Source organism: Dermacentor variabilis, chromosome 7, assembly GCF_050947875.1.
Source record: "Dermacentor variabilis isolate Ectoservices chromosome 7, ASM5094787v1, whole genome shotgun sequence".
Lineage (NCBI taxonomy): Eukaryota > Metazoa > Arthropoda > Arachnida > Ixodida > Ixodidae > Dermacentor > Dermacentor variabilis.
In genome coordinates, this window is record NC_134574.1 from 174,063,206 (window position 1) to 174,081,390 (window position 18,185).

The following is an 18,185-nucleotide window of genomic DNA, read 5'->3' on the forward strand; positions in this document are numbered from 1 at the left end:
GAACAATTTTCAAACCCTTTTTTTTCCTTGCTCTCTGAGCCACAGAAAGGTATCCCAATTGTGCAGTTTCAGGGCTAATATAAAAAACAAAACCTTTTTTTTTTGTGCACCTATTGGGCTGTAAGAAGAATACTTTTTATCAGAGTACTTCCACAAATGTTATGTGAAACAATATGAAATTCTTACAGGAAGCATTTGAGACCATTTCTTTGGAAAAACCACATAAGCAAACCCTCGCAGCATGCAAAAACAATTAACCGATTAAACGGTCAACTCTGTTCCCTGTGTAAAAGACTTACTGAGTAACAATGCCCAATGACTAGCAAATGTATGCACAATCAGTGTTCTAAGCATTCAGCATTGTATGTATGACAGGCTTTACCAGCTGAACCTCATTGAACTCTATTTCCTGAGGAATACAGTGGCAAATTTGCAAAAATATTATAATCTCCCAGTTTAAATATCGTGGTTTGCAGTTTTTCTTCGGAATTGTCATTCGGCCTACAGACACTTCATAATGAGTGGACTTGACCACATTAACGTCAACAAGCCTTTCAGTATTTTTAGATTTCTTTCTGTTCTTATTCAATGAAGACAAGCCAACACAGTAACAGCCATTACCATCCTTTGCCAGGGCGATTATCTCTTTTCCTCTCACCCACTATCTATTTAGGTTAACTTTGTCGTCTTTCCCTATTTGTTGACTCACTTTTTGCTGTAGGCCATTTTTAACTTCAAGTGTGCACGCCAGTATTTACCCTTTAATACAGCTTGTGTGCAAGTATTGTGAAGCTACAAAATACTGCAGACAAGAGAGATATTGGGCTGAAAGAGACCTCGCAGTGGTTCTCTATCCACAGAGCAGGACACTGTGCAATCACACTGCCTGTTGTTCACAAAGGGTTCAATTGTTCTGGAGATGATAACACTAACTATACGAAGATGATAAGAGGCCCAATAAAGGAACAAGGCCTTACTAGGCGTTATATGCTCACTGGTTGTTTCGTATGAACAAAGAAACCTGGAAAATTCAAGCTTCTCACAGCGTTACAAACTTACACCCAAACTTGGACACTCATTTGTTGAAGAAAGTCCAGGCTTACAGGCCCAAACTTTAACTAACATAGCGCTGCACCTTCTCCAGGAATTCGTTTTACTACTTTCTGCATCTCTCAGAGGCTAGGTTGTGTAAACAGCAACACCGTTACTGAACTTGAGCAAAGTTAGAGTGCTGACAAAAGTAGTGCTCACAAAATTGTACTGTCTGGAAGTGTAGTTGTACTCAACATTTATTTATTTCTGTACAGTACATCACCTAGTACAAGTGACTTCTACATTAACCGAAGTGCACGAGAGCAAATCTGCCACAACTTTCATACTGCATAGTACCATGTGCCGAGATATACGCAAATGCTTACACCGGGACAATGACATATACTGATGACTACTGCTCTGCTGGTCCGGACGTACTAAGTGATAAGTCTATTGCTTCATCCTAAGGCAACATGCCGAATCGATTATAAGATCGACTAAACTGTCGACAGCTGACGGAATCGCACAGTTCTGTCGTCTCGGATGAGCCGATCCAATATCGTAGTTCCGCTCTCCCGTATCACTCGCTTTCCTTTTTTTTTTTTTTCTCTTTGGGGGGCGACGAAAGGTTTCGAAAACGCGGATGTCAAGGCCGCGAGCGCTCTTACTCGTTTCCAAAAGCCACCCGGCGCCAGCAAGGCGCGCCTCGTGTGAAGCGCTCGCAAGGACTTTTTTGAGGAAAAATGAAAGCGTCTACGACTCACTCGAGTACAAAATTCAAGGCGCTGTCGGGCTTCGCTCTCCTCAACCTTTCTGTGCGGCCGTGAGTGCTTTTGGGGACCAAGCTTTTGCGTGTTTTTCTGAAAGGTGCATACTTTCGCAGCCGAAACGGCGCTAAGTTCAATGACGTTGATCATAAAGCACATACTTACCGAAAAATTCTTCCCACTGCACGGATTCGTCCGAGTCCGAACGGGCGTCGCCTCGGCCCATGCTCCAACGGGGTCCTTCTTTCAACTGTGTGGAGCTCACTGCGTCAATCGGGGAGAGTCTTCGACGGCGAGCTTCGAGTACCAGAAAGCCATCGGCCCCATTCCCCACCGTTCGCGACCGCCGGTGTTGAATGGTGTGGGAACAACGTCTCCTCTGCAAACCCCTTCACTCAACGGGTCCACAAAGGCCCCGCGTGCACGCACACACACACGCACTAGGGGTTTGGCCGATGCGAAAACAAAAACTTCACAGCGCTGTCTGTCTCGCGAGCGCTCGGGCCGCGCCTCATCACATGCAGCACTTTCGTCCCACCGCAAACAGCAACAAGGCGCTCCTTTCTTGCGCAAGGCACCCAGTGCATCAGTGCGAAACAAAAACAAGAAAGAAGTGAAGAACAAAACTTAGGGGCACGCACACCACGGCCGCCGCAGTCACAGCTGTGCCATGTGCGGGACGCGAGAGCGTAGCCAGCAACGCGGGAGTGATCGAAAAGCGCGCACGAGGCTCAAAAGCCACGAAAACGTTCATTCCGCACGCACGGACGGCGTCGACGCCTGGCCAGCGGCCTTGTCGAAAAAGTTTCCTACCGTCTGCGCTGACCACACAGCGACACAGCCATGCACACGAGCGCCCCGTCAGGCCCCGAGGCGAAGGCCACCTAAAGCTTCCACCTTCCGCCGCCAGAACGACAAGACGACAATGTAATGTAACGGTGACGAGACACAAACAAAAACGAAGCGAGGACGTGATGCATTACGCATGTATGTACGTACCACTTACACGAGTTATGCTTGCTGTAATCTTAAATACTTATTGTTTATCAATGAATTAAGGCTGTATGCTGAGTTTTTTTTAAATGTTACACTAGCACATCGATATTGGATTTAACCGCTCTTTCTGCGCATGCGTGAGGAACAGTGGTTGCGAACATGGAGAAAGGAAAAAGCATAGAGTTTCTCTAGACGTTTCTCTAAACTCTATGGAAAAAGATAGGAGAGAGGCATGGAGGAAGGAAAAAACTGAGCAGGGCATGGAGCAAGGGCTCTGGAGCGCTAGAATTTTCTCCTTCGCCACAAGAACCACTTCTCTCTCTCTGGCGTGAAGCCGGAAGTTGGCGTTGCTCCACCATCATCTGGGGCCAGTTCTCCTCTCTTGTTTACATTTCTCAAGAAACCACGCCGCGCTGCGCGCAACCGGGCTGCGACGAGACGATCATTTGAGGGACCGCCAGCCGTTCGTGCGCAGGCGCTAGGGAGAATCTGGGGATGATCTGGGGGCTTTCGTTTCTTGAATATATGACTCTACCTAGGCACTTCGGAGAAGGTTTCCTAGCCCTTGTTGTAGGTGTTTGTCCCTAGTAGTGGGGTCGAGCTTGTTTACGCTCGGACGCTGGCTGCCGGCGCTGTAAAATAGGCGAAGTAGCGGGCACTGACGCACGATTTAGCAACCACTGTGTCGGACAGACTGTCTCGCACCTGCGGCACTCGTGGTAAGTCAGTCGTTGCGGATCATAGCTTCCTCGCGCCTTACGGTGATGTACCTTGTAAACAGATATTTCTGTGAGAGCGTAGCGACCTTAGTAGAGCCTGGGCCGCGCGGCAGTGCTGAACTTAGCGTCACAAGTTGGCGGCTGGACGTAATTATATTTATTCAATCGTTTTACTAATCGTAACAACGTGTCATTATTTCGCATTATTGGCGGCGCCGCCAGGACAGCAAAGCGGCAACGGGGACATCAAAGCTAGAACCCAGACTGGTCCGTGGGTTGGGGCCGCGAAGGCCGATGCGTGCCAGTAGGTGTCCGCGACAGCCGATCTTAAATACCTCTGGCACGCGCAGACCTCGGCAGCCCTGCTTCCAGCTTTGATTCCCCCGCTACACCTTGGGTGCCCTGAAGATTCTGCGCCGCCTGCTTTAATCTGATGATGCCTCCGTTTGCCGGTTACACATATGTGCCCTCTTGAAGCAGCGCTTGTAAAAAATCCAATCGTCGCGACGAAAAAAATTGGGGGTGGCTTAGCTCGGCTGTACCAGGATATACGTAGCGAATTAAAGCTAAGGCATAGCATGGTTAGCCTTGGTTAATCTTGATTGCAAGTCCAGGTTAGTCTGGTTGTCTAGCTATGTTGCAGCGTTTAGCCAGTCGTTTGGCGCGCTGGTCGTCTGTTTCCTGGGCGATTTGTTTCCTCTTCATCTCGTTCCGATGTCGATTCCAGGCCCCCTCCTGCTTATCAGAATTGTCGCCGTCCATACTGCCGCCTCAACTGTGGTTGCGGCGCTCGCGAGCTCTCCTTTTCAATGCTCCGACATGTTATCAGGCATGCGACGCAGCTGGCGAAGCGAGCGGAGGCGAGCGCTACGACGAGGAACGCGGTGTGACGTCATACCAAGCGGCGGAAAGGCGCTGCGCTGCGGCGGAACACCTGTGGCTCGGTGCTACTAGTGGCGCATGCGCAGTAGTGACTAGGGAGCGAGAGAGAGAGAGAGAAATATCCGCGTTGTGACGTCATGTGCCTCGGAGCACGGCTACGGCGAAATCGCAAGTTCGCGGCCAGTAAAGCTGTCGCTTTAAAACGCGACCCGCGACTTATACAACACCAGTCAGAACATTGCCCCTTTAGACACAGGGATCAGCAAATGGGCCGTCCGTGCCCACTGCCTCACTGCGCGGGCAGACAGCGGCTGAGCGTTCTTGCAAATGGGTCGCAAGCCCCAAGGGTAGCGTTGGCCTGGCGGCCTGGGGCACAGCTGGAAGCATCCGAAGGTCCTTGCAAAGGATGAGTCGACTGCTAACAGAACAAATTGTTTATTCTAGCATAGCAAAAGAGCGGCCGGTCAGGTCGACCGAAGTGGAGAAACGGGAGACCACGTTACTCGACTAAATAAGTCGAAGCTTCTTTTTTGGCGTCCGGGGGCAGCTGCTTTTATACTCTCGGAGTCGAGGGCAAGAAGGAACGGCTCGGAAGAGGCGCACGTGACGGCGGCGCACGGACATGTTGTGACAAGAAGTGACATGCGCCGGTCAGACCTCCTCGCTTCACAGTTGGGGAGCTCCTCTCGCCGGCTGCCGCGCTTTGACAAGCGTGGGCACCAACATGCACACACACACACACACACACGAAGACACGTGGCATTGAAACATGCCTGGAAGCGCTTAGCAGGAGGCGTTGCGACAGCGCTGAACTGGCCAAAATGTCCGCCGCTGTGAACGAAGCCCCGGCGTCCGTTGCATCCGCGCCGGCTATTGGCGGCGAGGAGTTACGGAGTCGCCATCTATCGGAAGCGCCTCGCTGGCGTAGTGTGAGGGATCACGCGGCGCGCTCCTCATAGGTTTTGCTGGCAGCGCTCACTGAAAACACCACGCGCGAGCTCTCCCGGACATTTCTGTAAGTACTTTCGAAACGAGAGAAGTTGTTTACTGTCTAAATAATAACCTTGGGCACACTGAAAGCACACAATCGTTTACAGACGCTATTTCTTTACCGAATACGTACAGTGAACGCCACTGCGCGCGGTCGCCGCGATGGAGTCTCCCGAACCGGCTTCTTGCGTGAAAGGTAGGTAAACGCTGAGAGCAAACTATGTGAAATGTGTTCTTATAGTGTTTGTATAACTAAATGGAGCGTAATAGAAAGAAGCCTCAATTCAGCGATCGCGCAGATTCGCAGCGACTGACTGCACGTCTGCATGCTTGTCCGCGCACTGTTTCGCTTTCTCCGCGCGCGCGTTCTCGCACCGTGCCATGAGCTTTAGGCCGCAGAATATGAGCATATGACAGTATACAAGCAACCATTGTTGCATGGGAGCTATCAGAGCTGTACAAAAATAATTTCATTGTAGAGACTTCGACGCCTACAGGGTCTATGATGTGCCGGCGCGACGATTCAATCTTTTTTTCTTCTAAATTCTTTGACCTTTCTATTATTTCTCGAGTTGTGTCGCACTGTATATTTATCGGTGTTCTCAGCGTGCAATTTCCCGCTGCTCCTTATTGTAATCCAGTGCATTAATTCATAACACAAATATAACCATATGCCATGCTTTTTAAAATGTGCTTCTTACCGCTGCCTTTCCACTACACTGAACTTGCCAGTATCTGTAGCATCGACAAGTTGATAGACCAAACCGTCATGACATTAGTCGTGCAGCAGACTCGGGCGAGCGTCTCAGTGCGCGTCTTCAGAACATCGCAGACCGGGCGCCGTAGCAGAAATTTTCCTCGCGTCTGTGCTTGCTGCATACCCGAGTTGTAGCTGATGACTGTTTGCCGGTTTTATGTTTCGCGAGCCAAGCTTCACGCAGCTTCTTGTCCTGCGGCTACGTGTGAATAAGGCTGACACCGGCCTCCGTTACGTGCGTCCGGCATTGCGGCACCGAGCAGTAGCCTACCATGTTGCGCGCCTTCAAAGGCAGCCACTACCTGTTGTAGTGCTTTCAAGCGTTGTAAAGGAGACACTCGAAGCGGAAAAATTTCGCCACTAAATGAGGACCGCAGCGTACGAGGGAATTCAAACTCGTTTTCAGCTCGCTTCGGCGCTCCCGAAGCAGCCGACGCGGCCGCTATGTCCACGTGATCCCTCCTAGCACGTCACGCCGACGGTGGCGCCAGCTTTTCCAGTGGTGGAGCTCGAGGCCAATAGACGAGGCAACCTAAAGTTTGCCCGCGCGGCACCAGCGCCGAATGCTCCCCTAGCGGACCGATGGAAGTTTCGAGGGTCGTCGCTGCGCTAGCACGCGCCCGTGTTCTGTACGGCGGGAGCGCTCGTGCGCGTGGTTTTTGCGATGCCGAGTGCGACCTCATCAGCCAGGAAAGGTGGCACGCAATACTGATGTGTTGTTGATTGCCACAGCAGCCTCGAAAACACGAAAGGTCGTACGCCGCCCGTGAAGTTCTACAGATTTCCGGGGAAGTGGTACGAGAAGGACAGACGACAAGCATGGATAACTGCAGTGCGCCGAGTCAAGTAAGTCTCATACTTTCGCATTCGCGTGTAATATCTTGAAAGCGGAATAGTCATATGCCTGATTTTAGTGCACGGCCGTTTGTTTAGTCGTGTCGCGTTGTTGAATTGTGGTGGCATCCGCCTTTTGTTAGCGGTAAATGCATGCGTGTTGCGCCGCTAAGCTCTACGACGCGTGCTCGATTCCCAGCCACGGCGGCCGCATTTCGATAGGGGCAAAATGCAAGAACACCCTTGTTACCGTGTGCTTTGATTTTTGTGCACGTTAATGAACCCCCAGAGGTTAAAATTATTCCTGAGACTCCCCATTACAGCGGGCCTCATAATGATTTCGTGGTTTTGGCACTTAGAACCCCCGAATTTATTTGATTGCACTGTGTCTTCCCTCGCGATCGGCATGGACGAGCTCAAGAGAATTATTTCCCTTTTCCAAACGCTGCAACTTAAATTACTAGTTGTGCAGGTAACGAAAGGGGCCGCGCGCCACTTTTGTGTGGTAGCAGACCGTATTTAATGCAAGCCGCGGTCGTCGTGTGCGTCGGGAAGCGGCTGATCGGAAAGCAGCCGCTCGAGACGTGCGCGTTATGTTTGTTGTTTGCCCATGCTTTCTAAGTATCTAAGTGTGCAAGTATCATAACTTGTAGTGGTACCACACTTGTAGAATAATATATGCACACAATCACAGGAACGTTACCTTTGCAAACATATTATTGTGAGTAATTTAATACCCACAACAAATAGGCACACATACTGTTTCATTTATATGCGATGCAGATGGAAGCGGCGCCAAACAGACCAATGGCAATCACAACAGTCTTCTCAGCAGTCAGCGCCACCGGGACATGTGCTTTCGTACTGCAGTGACACAGCTCTTGAGCAGCAGCAAGACACGTGTGAAACCGACTCCAGAACATGCCTTTGTGAAGTGACGGAACCGTCAAGAAGCAGCCCAATGGATCTGCAGTCATCGAGTAGTATGACAACAAGTGTTCCTGCTGCCACTGTGACTTATGTTGTAATTGAAATAAAAGTGGCTAAATTTCTGAACATGGTGCGTACCTCTAACACGACGTCGTATACGATCTTGTCGGACACCTGTGACACGCACTTGGCTTTCACTCTCACATCACCGTCCACAATTTGTTCAACGCCGTACACGTTCGGAAGCAGACGCTCCCCTATCGTGAGGTTGCCGCCACGAAAAAAGAAGCTGTCGGCGTCGGCAACCTTCTTGAAACCGCACGGCAATCTTTGCATCGTTGTTGCGCAAGCAGGCGATCTTCCGCCGTCGAAAGATAATCCATGAGATACCTCCTTAGTGCACACTAATCAAACTTCATCTATCTTAATCTACTCTAAGCCTCCTTTATGCACTTTAATCCTCCTTAATCAACCCTAATGCTCCCTCATTCACTTTAAGCTACCATAATCCGCTATAACCGTCCTTAAGTCACCTTAATCGACCCGAATCCACATTCATCTACCTTAGTCCACCATAATCCACCCTAATCCTCCTTCATTCACTTTAATTCACCTCCTTAATGCACCTTAATCCTTCTTAATCCACATTTATCTTTCTGCATGTACTTTAATCCACCCTAATCCACTTTAATCGTCCTTAATGCACCTCAACGCACCTTCATCCACCCTAATCCACCTTCATCGACCTTAGTCCAACCCAGTCTTCCTTTATGCACCTGAACTCACCTTCATTCACCCTAATGCACCATCATCGACTTTGATCCACCTTAATGCACCCGAATTCATCTTAATCCAATCACTAATCAATCATTATTTTGCTAATCATTAATCATCTCTTATACGCGGCTGCACATGCTTTGGTTCGCTTCCCGCCTTCCTTCGGTCATGTGATATTTTCTGTAGCTCGCAACGGGACCTTGAAACTGAGGTTAAGGCTTTCACTTAATAAGCCACACACAAAGGGATGTGTCACAAGCAATACTAGATCAGACGCACGAAGTAAAGCATGTGATCATGTGGCAGAAAAATTGTCTGGAGTACAGAACTCGCTTCAAAGCACCCTTTACATCGGTATAACCCGTTCATACGGCTTTAAGAAAAAACCAACGTCCTCGTAAACGTTGCCTCCAGCATTATCGATGCTGTTATTAGCATTTCTCAAAATTTTCAAACCCACTGGGGCGCGCAACTGGCCCAAAGTAACACGCCTCCATAGAATCCTGCGGCCCGTCCGCGGGAGCCCAGGAGGAAAAGCGCGCCGTGTGCAGCCGGCGGGCGAGGAGAATCGAGAAGGAAAGCGCCGTGAGGAGGAGAGTGTCGCTACTTTCAAATTATCAAGGGGTTTTATGTCAGGAAGCGCAGTAGCGCCGCCTGGCCATGGTTTTCTCGTCTATACCGCACGTCGGAGGCGAAACGTAACAGCGTAAACAAACCCGACCGCACCCCGCAATTCCGGCATGTGTAGGGACAAACGAATACAACGCACGGTAAAAAACCTCCTCCGAAGTGCCTAGGCAGAGTCATATATTCAAGGAGCAAAAGCCCCCAGGTTTTCTCTCTCGCGCCCGCTCTTACTCGCGCCTGCGTACAAAGACCTGGCGATCCCTCAAATGAACGTCTCGTTGTACTGCGGCGAGGAAAGCATATGTCGCCTTGGAAAAAGACAAGTCCGTTTGTCGAAACGTTGGCTCCCGCTTTCACCTTCTCGTTGTGCTCATCGCCTTGGTCTTTTGTGGTGTTTTTAGAATATTGAAATTTTCTTTCTTCTTTTCTGACACAAGCTGAAGCCAACACTGTGTCCTACTTTAATGTATTGTTTGTTTTGTCTATCCTGAATCAGTGCCTAGGCCTGCCACTGCTGCCCTCAGACTGGGTTTTAAGGCCCGTCAAGTGGCTGTGAGCAACTTTTTCCTTAAATCCCCCATAAATTGTATTGTAAGGAACCGCTATATTCCAGCCGAGCTCCTGCTACTACAACGAGGATCGAGCTGTGCTGCTGGTGTTGATTATACAAATGAAGATGTACAATTGATGATGATATGTGGAGATGATGAAGTTGAAAGTCAGAAACTGTTCCGGAGAAAGGAGCTGCGGGGGGTACAGGGGTCGAAAGGAACGATACATCAAGAACGAAACTTGGTGAACGGCCAGTACAGACGAGGAAAAATGGTGAAATGCCGGTGGTATACGTTGCGTAGCCGTGTTATAGGCGAATGTCACGAATGGCAGGATTGCATCCCAGTTCGTGTAATCGGGGCGGATGTACATCGCAATTATGTCGGAGAGGGTACGACAAGAACGCTCCATCAAGCCGTTGGTCTGCAGATGGTAAGTGGAAGTCGTCCTGTGAATTGTGTTTGAGGCGCGCAGAACTTCGGTAAGGATAGAAGAGAGGATAACACTCTGCCGCGGTCGCTGAGGAGAACGCGCGGAGCGCCATGGCGTATGGAAATGTTGTGTAGAAAGAAGTCGGCGACTTAAAGGGACACTAAAGGTTAATATTAAGTCAACGTGGACTCTTGAAATACCATCCCAGAAACCTCGAAACGCTTGTTTCATGCGAAGAAGAGACTAGAGAGTTTTAGTTTAGGGGACGCAAGCGGCTTGCGTACGCAAGAACTAGGGGCGACGGTACTGCGCATGCGCAGACCGCTACGTCTACTTGCGTCCTTGGGTTAGCCACCCTACTTGGGTTGTCTGGCCGGCCGAAAACATCGCTGCCCCTAAGTGGTCACGTTACCTACGTGACTCTCGCGGTGTCGGAGAACTTACGAGTAGCTAGCGGGTAGATAATCTAATAAATCTTTTGGAAAGCGTCGACAGACGTAGTTTATATATATATATATATATTAGAGAGATTTAGCGTCTCCGGTATTCGGATAAACGCAGTTGGGGCGTTGGGGCGGAGCCATAAACGGGAGCGCCTGCATGGTGCATCCACCTGGCGGCGCAAAGCTCAAACAGACCAAAAGCAGCTAATATTGCTGCAACCAAGTCTATTCTAGTTCGCTGCTGGTGTAAATTTTCGGCACTGGCGTAATTGTGTTGCTGCCAAAAATTTATATCCGCAGCAAAGTAAAATACACTTGGTTACTGCAATATTAGCTGTTTTTGTCTATTTGAGCTTTGCGCCACCAGGTGGCTGCACCATGCAGACCGCTCCCGTTCATGGCTCCGCCCCAACGCCCCAGCCTGCGTTTACCCGACTACCGGACACTCTAAATCTCTCTATTAACTGCTTTTAATAAGAATTGTTTTAAGTGCTTTACTTCATATGCTTGATTTCATGTTTTAAAAAATGATAACGCAGAAAAGATCAGACGTTGATGGCGCTGCGAGCGCATGCGACCTCATTGCGGCTTGCGTTTGGGGCCGCTAACCTATAGCGTGTTTCTGCTTGCGTACGCAAACGCAAACGCACCCAAGCGCTAGGGGCCTCAACGCAATTGCGTCCCCTAAACTAAAACTCTCTACTTACTTTAAGAGAAAATGCGTTCTGAAGCGTCCGCGTACCTCTAGCGCAGTTCAACACTCCTCCGATCGAGGAGTGTTGACGTCATGATATTATAGTGACGTTGCGCCGTCGATGAGTAAAACGGCCCCCGCAGACGGCCCTACGGCTTTTCTGCACAAAACACAAACGCGCGGCCAGAAACAGAGCCAAGACAGAGCCAACAGCAGCGCGAAAGCAGAACTATGGTGGCTAGCGGAAGGGAAAGTGCGCGACGATAGGCTGGTTCTTTATTTTATGACGCCAACTTCGACGCTCGTTGCAATGGATGACCCTGACAACGACACATTGGCCTCTCTTGTTTACATTTCTTGCGAAACCACGCCGCGCTGCGCGCAACCGGGTTGCTCAGACGCGCGCGCTCCGCAGCAATACTAAACAATCGCGATGTCTCATTGCATTACCGTTGCCGAAGTCGTGTTGAAAGAAGTTCATAATAAACTTCGCAAATTTGGCAGTGAGGTCGAATCAGCCGCTTTTACCGACTTTTACTAAAATAAACATGCCTTATAAGGCTTGCCAACTGAACCGTTCTCATCAACCGCAGGTACCAGCCGCTGCTCAATTCTTGCGTGTTTTTAAAAGAAGGTCACCTTTATATCGCTGGCTTCTACTTGCTTTTCTCAGCTTGTGCTTCCTGAGGCTCTCAGACGGACTTGCGAGCCAGACGTCTGGCAATACGCAAAAAATGTACGCATTCTCACTGCATTGCAAGAACGCACTGAAGACACGTACGACACACCGACCAATTTGCGATCCATTTGGCGTTTATGAGCACAAAAACATTCTCGCTTGAGGAATCGTCGTGCTTTATTGAACAAAATTCGGGTGGCCGCGCATCACTACGATCAGTGCGCCGGCGAGGAGGCAGAATGTCATTTCTGACTCTGCGTTTAGATTCATTGACTGCGGTCCGAGGTGCCTTCTTACCACGGTAAGTGAAGTTTCACGGAACCAGTACGCGCGTAGAAGCGGCCTACGTGCGACCATGGAACAGCCGTTTGATGTATTCGCAGGCGTACGTTCTGTGGAGCCTTGCTCACACTTGCAGCGCATCTGCTAACCTTCACTTCCCTGCGCTTCTCGCGCGCACATATAAGATACGCCTGCGGTAGGGAGGATTCGTTCCTTAAGTCAAAGCAGCCGCTTCTTCCCCATCTTCCAGGATGAAGCGTCAGCTGGCAGGCGCACGGTGCTGAGGGCAGCAAAATGCACATATTCTGCTTGACGCTTTATCAGCACGTGTATTGAGGTACACCTGTGCAGGTGTGCATGAACCTCGAACACGCTCTGCTTAAAAGATTTTGTGCTGTCGCGAGTACTGCGAGGAACAAGCAACAGTCAAGCAAGGGGTGTTTTAATATGCACAAAAGCAACTTGTTACTGAACACAAACTATGAATTCATAACGTACGTTCTACGTGCCGCAAATACACTATATGCGCTGTCAAAAGCAGGAATCGCTGACCTGCAAGGCGTTCATTGTGCAGATTCTGAAACGCATCAGTTTCGGCCTGCTATGGCACGTTAGCATGATTCCGCCAAAGAGGGCAAAATTTCCCGCAGATATTCCTTCGTCCGCTGGAATTGCCATGGCGAGCTACATTGCGTACAGAGTTGCATGCGCGTTCATTTCACGAACTTTAGTTCGTCCTGTCCCACTTGGCCACAGCCAGCATCGGTTAAAACAACGGTTAAATTGATTAATTTTCGCTTTTCCTTCCTGTTTGGCTGTTGCCTTGGCTCTCTCCTTCAGTAGATCGCTTAATTTCTCAACTCCTTGCGACTCCTGTGTCCAGTTGCCAATTTTGCATGAAAAGTGCTGTACAATTAGGGAAAAGCCAGACGAGGTAACGAGTGACAGTCATATTGCTCATGGGTTTAGCGGTTATTGCAGGGTCTGATGATGGACGCAGTCTCGCATTATTTTCCACCTTATCTAACCCATTTCGCGGGTATATGGTTCCGAGGGTCTGCCAGCGTAGCGGCGAGCCGTCACTGGAGGAAATAATGAAGCAAAAGAAAAATTTAGACGCATCTGGCGTTTTCTCCGGCCACAACTCGTTCCACGAGCATACAGACCGGCTGACTACGAACCGAATCCCTTTCCTGCCCCTGGATCAATCTAAACAAAGGTTGAACTAACGAAGCAACAGCGATGCGCGAGATCGTTGAATAGATGGTGACATAAAAATTGTGTTGGGCATTATAAATAAAATAAAATTATATAATTAAGACAATAAAATACGCCCTGCCTGCTGCAATAGATGGTGACAACTGAACTCATCTTGAGTTAATCGCGCGTGCACCGAATCGATGAGAAAACTGGCCTTCACACCCTAGGAGATGTCGATAACTACCGCCCTCCGAAAGGAGTGAAAAGATTGACTACCATTCCACTCTGTGAAGATAGAAGGGCAGCGAAAGCTGACAATAGTCAAAGCTCTCAGACGAAAAGCAAGGTGTTTCACCTCTGCCGCGTGTCAGCCTGAAGATATATCGCAACACCGGGCCGACCCCCGGCGGGGGCGAAGCAGGCGTTAAGCACTCCCCACAAGTGGGCCGATCCCGACGATAGTGAAATGCCGGGCCCACCCGCGGCAAAGCAGGAATTAAGCATTCCCCAGACGTAGGCCGATCTCGAGAGAGAATAAACATTTGTTTGGCAAAACAAGTATGAAACTTTCCTCGATGAGTGGGGTCCTCAGTCCCCGGCTCCATTGCCATGTGTGACTTCGCGAGCCCCCTGGATCAGCCGTCGCTGTTCCTACCGGCTTGTGCTGAGCGGCGCAGACTCCCGAGAGGAAAGGGTAGGGTTGGGTACAGGAGGAACACCCAAAGGATTAGGGCATTCCCACGAGGAGTGGTACACCGTGGGTTTGGCCCCACAGTGGGGACAATAGGAAAAGTATAGTGTGGGATGAAAGATATGTAGCATGGGGAGACAAGGAAAGGAATTGGTCTGCAGTTGCCGCCAGACAGCGGAATCTGGCCTATTAAGCGAAGGGTGAAGAGGGGGACAGGTATGGCGGCTTTGTCGGTAGTACTCGAGCGTCTCGGTGTAGTGTAGGGGCTCTGGCGGTGCTTCGTCTGGGTTGGACAGCTCTTCTGGTGGTGCCCGGCCAATCAGACCTCGGGATACCGCATTAACGCGTTCATTACCATGGAGAGAGGCGTGTCCAGGAGTCCAGACGATACGCACCCTGCGTAACGCGGGAGGGGTGACAGAGGACAGAATTCGATGTGTGTGTGCAGTCAAAAGTCCTTGCGCGAAGGGCCGGCAGGCAGCCTACGATTCCGTCACTAGGGTGACGGGTGTGTCAGGTGCGGGAAGGTTTGAGGCGTGGACAATGGACAGGGCGATAGCTCCTTCCTCTGCTGGGCAGCTGTACGTTGTGAGAACTGTGCTACACGCCATAAGCGCGTCTGTGTTGTCAGTAAAAGCTAAACACATGGCCCGCCTCCCTGGGTAGCGGGCCGCGTCAGTGTGCAAAACCGGTGTCCTCGTGGTGCCGTCTCCAAAAATGCGCGCCAGGGCCTGAGTTCGGGCGCGTTTACGGCCAGCGTGTCGCTCGGGATACACAAAGCGGGGAATCGGAGCTACTTCTATGCTAGCGCGAAGAGCAGAAGCGAGGCGATATTGTGGGAGGTGTGTGTATGTCTCAGGGACAGGGTAGCCAAGGCGAGAGAGTTAGCGCAGACCTGACGGCTGCGTCTGAGACGTTGGGGCTGACCGTTGCGATGAGCCTCGACAAGCTCGCCTACGGTGTTGTGGATACCAAGCTGAAGAAGCCGTTGTGTGGAAGCACGTGGAGGCAGCCCAAGGGCCGCTTTCACTGCCTTCCGCAGAAGAGTGTCCATCTTCTGAGTTTGAATGAGGGTGAGATACGGTAGGGGAGGTGATAGGTAAGCCGGCTGATTATCAGAGCTTGTACTATGTGGAGGACGTCTTTCTCGCGAAGGCCTCTTCTACGATTAGTAATGCGGTTTATCATGCGTGACTTGTGCTATCTGCTGACCCAAAAGGTGCCTAGTGTGCGAGGCTTTGCCATCAGACTGAATGTGGAGGCCCAAGATACGGAGTCTAGCTGCCTGAGGGATGGGGCTGCCATGTAAAAACAGGGAGATATTAGGGGATCCGTCGGTTCTGCGGCGCCGCCTGTGCACGAGAAGCAATTGGGACTTTTCGGCTGCACAGGCAAGGCCTCCCGTGGCTGCCGATTTCGAAGATAGGGCAATATCGGGCCGACCCCCGGCGGATGTGAAGCAGGCGTAAAGCACTTCCCATACGTGGGCCGATCGCGACAGTGGTGGAATGCCGGGCCAACCCGCGGCAAAGGTGAAGTAGGCGTTAAGCAATACCCATACGTAGGCCGATCCCGAAGATCGTGCAACACCAGGCGGACCCCGGCGGAGGTGAAGCAGGCGTTAAGCAATCCCCATACGTGGGCCGATCCCGAAGATCGTGCAATACCGGGCCGACCCCGGCAGAGGTGAAGCAGGCGTTAAGCGATCCCCATACGTGGGCCGATCCCGAAGATCGTGAAACACCGGGCCGATCCCGGCGGAGGTGAAGCAGGGGTTAAGCAATCCCCATACGTAGGCCGATCCCGAAGATCGTGCAACACCAGGCCGACCCCGGCGGAGGTGAAGCAGGCGTTAAGCAATCCCCATACGTGGGCCGATCCCGAAGATCGTGAAACACCGGGCCGATCCCGGCGGAGGTGAAGCAGGCGTTAAGCAATCCCCATACGTAGGCCGATCCCGAAGATCGTGCAACACCAGGCCGACCCCGGCGGAGGTGAAGCAGGCGTTAAGCAATCCCCATACGTGGGCCGATCCCGAAGATCGTGAAACACCGGGCCGATCCCGGCGGAGGTGAAGCAGGCGTTAAGCAATCCCCATACGTGGGCCGATCCCGAAGATCGTGAAACACCGGGCCGACCCCGGCGGAGGTGAAGCAGGCGTTAAGCAATCCCCATACGTGGGCCGATCCCGAAGATCGTGAAACACCGGGCCGATCCCGGCGGAGGTGAAGCAGGCGTTAAGCAATCCCCATACGTGGGCCGATCCCGAAGATCGTGAAACACCGGGCCGATCCCGGCGGAGGTGAAGCAGGCGTTAAGCAATCCCCATACGTAGGCCGATCCCGAAGATCATGCAACACCAGGCCGACCCCGGCGGAGGTGAAGCAGGCGTTAGCAATCCCCATACGTGGGCCGATCCCGAAGATCGTGAAACACCGGGCCGATCCCGGCGGAGGTGAAGCAGGCGTTAAGCAATCCCCATACGTAGGCCGATCCCGAAGATCATGCAACACCAGGCCGACCCCGGCGGAGGTGAAGCAGGCGTTAGCAATCCCCATACGTGGGCCGATCCCGAAGATCGTGAAACACCGGGCCGATCCCGGCGGAGGTGAAGCAGGCGTTAAGCAATCCCCATACGTAGGCCGATCCCGAAGGTCGTGCAACACCAGGCCGACCCCGGCGGAGGTGAAGCAGGCGTTAAGCAATCCCCATACGTGGGCCGATCCCGAAGATCGTGAAACACCGGGCTGATCCCGGCGGAGGTGAAGCAGGCGTTAAGCAATCCCCATACGTGGGCCGATCGCGAAGATCGTGCAACACCGGGCCGACCCCGGCGGAGGTGAAGCAGGCGTTAAGCAATCCCCATACGTGGGCCGATCCCGAAGATCGTGAAACACCGGGCCGATCCCGGCGGAGGTGAAGCAGGCGTTAAGCAATCCCCATACGTGGGCCGATCCCGAAGCTCGTGCAACACCGGGCCGACCCCGGCGGAGGTGAAGCAGGCGTTAAGCAATCGCCATACGTGGGCCGATCCCGAAGATCGTGAAACACCGGGCCGATCCCGGCGGAGGTGAAGCAGGCGTTAAGCAATCCCCATACGTGGGCCGATTCCGAAGATCGTGCAACACCAGGCCGACCCCGGCGGAGGTGAAGCAGGCGTTAAGCGATCCCCATACGTGGGTCCTTCCCGAAGATCGCGAAGTGGGCGTTAGATGTTCCCAAGCCCACAGGAGTATGTGCCATTGAGCTTGCACCGTTTCAGCACCATCACCAGGATCGGCCCGCATGATGATTTTTTCTGGTAACGGACGCCGCAAAAACTGCGGAAGTTATGGCGTTTTTCACCGGTAGATTCGGAGCAGGATTTCTCGCTCTGCGGCAACGAATCCGAATTTCACTGGTCGATCTGGAGCGGTTTCGCGCGTTCCACTTTTCGTTTCGGATCAACTCGCTCCGCGCCGGATCGCTCTCACTTGCTCCGCCGCCGAGGCGCGGATTCGGGCGGAAATAGCTCGCGTCACTTCCGTCTTCAAGCGAAATCGGTACCCGGTTGGTACGCACAACATCTGTTGCTTCGCAAGATGGCTGCGTTCGGTGCTGCGGCAGAGCTCGGGTTTAGCGATGAGAGCTCGGACGACAGCGATTACGAGGTGACGCAGGTCAGCGTTTTTAGATCTCTTTCAGTTTGAAAGCTCCGGCGCGCGGAGTGTCGCCTTTCTCTTTCCAGCCGCGCGGTGGCGCTCGCCACAGTGTTTTCCCGACCGGCCCGGTCCATCCCTATCGTCGCCGCCACTGCAGCCGCCTTGTCAAAGTAGCAAGCAGTGGTTTTTTTCACGTGTGCGTGTTTACGCTGTGTGGTACAGTCGTGAATTTCACACAAATATTCCGACTGCTTAGTCTG

At 51.8% G+C, this 18,185-nt stretch overlaps 2 protein-coding genes across 2 annotated transcripts in view; one reads left to right on the forward strand and one right to left on the reverse strand.

Moving 5' to 3' along the window:
* The window catches only part of GEFmeso (Guanine nucleotide exchange factor in mesoderm), a 204,301-nt gene extending 201,414 nt beyond the window's left edge, over positions 1 to 2,887 (reverse strand). Inside the window, exon 1 of the mRNA XM_075700746.1 lies at positions 1,965 to 2,887. Coding sequence (XP_075556861.1) covers positions 1,965 to 2,025 — 61 coding nt within the window. The 5' untranslated portion in view covers positions 2,026 to 2,887. The remainder of the gene's footprint in view (positions 1 to 1,964) is intronic.
* A 504-nt stretch (positions 2,888 to 3,391) lies between these two features.
* LOC142588512 (uncharacterized) overlaps positions 3,392 to 18,185 on the forward strand; it is a 122,852-nt gene continuing 108,058 nt past the window's right edge. The window contains exon 1 of the mRNA XM_075700323.1: positions 3,392 to 3,514. The gene's annotated coding sequence lies outside the window, so the exon portion shown is untranslated. The remainder of the gene's footprint in view (positions 3,515 to 18,185) is intronic.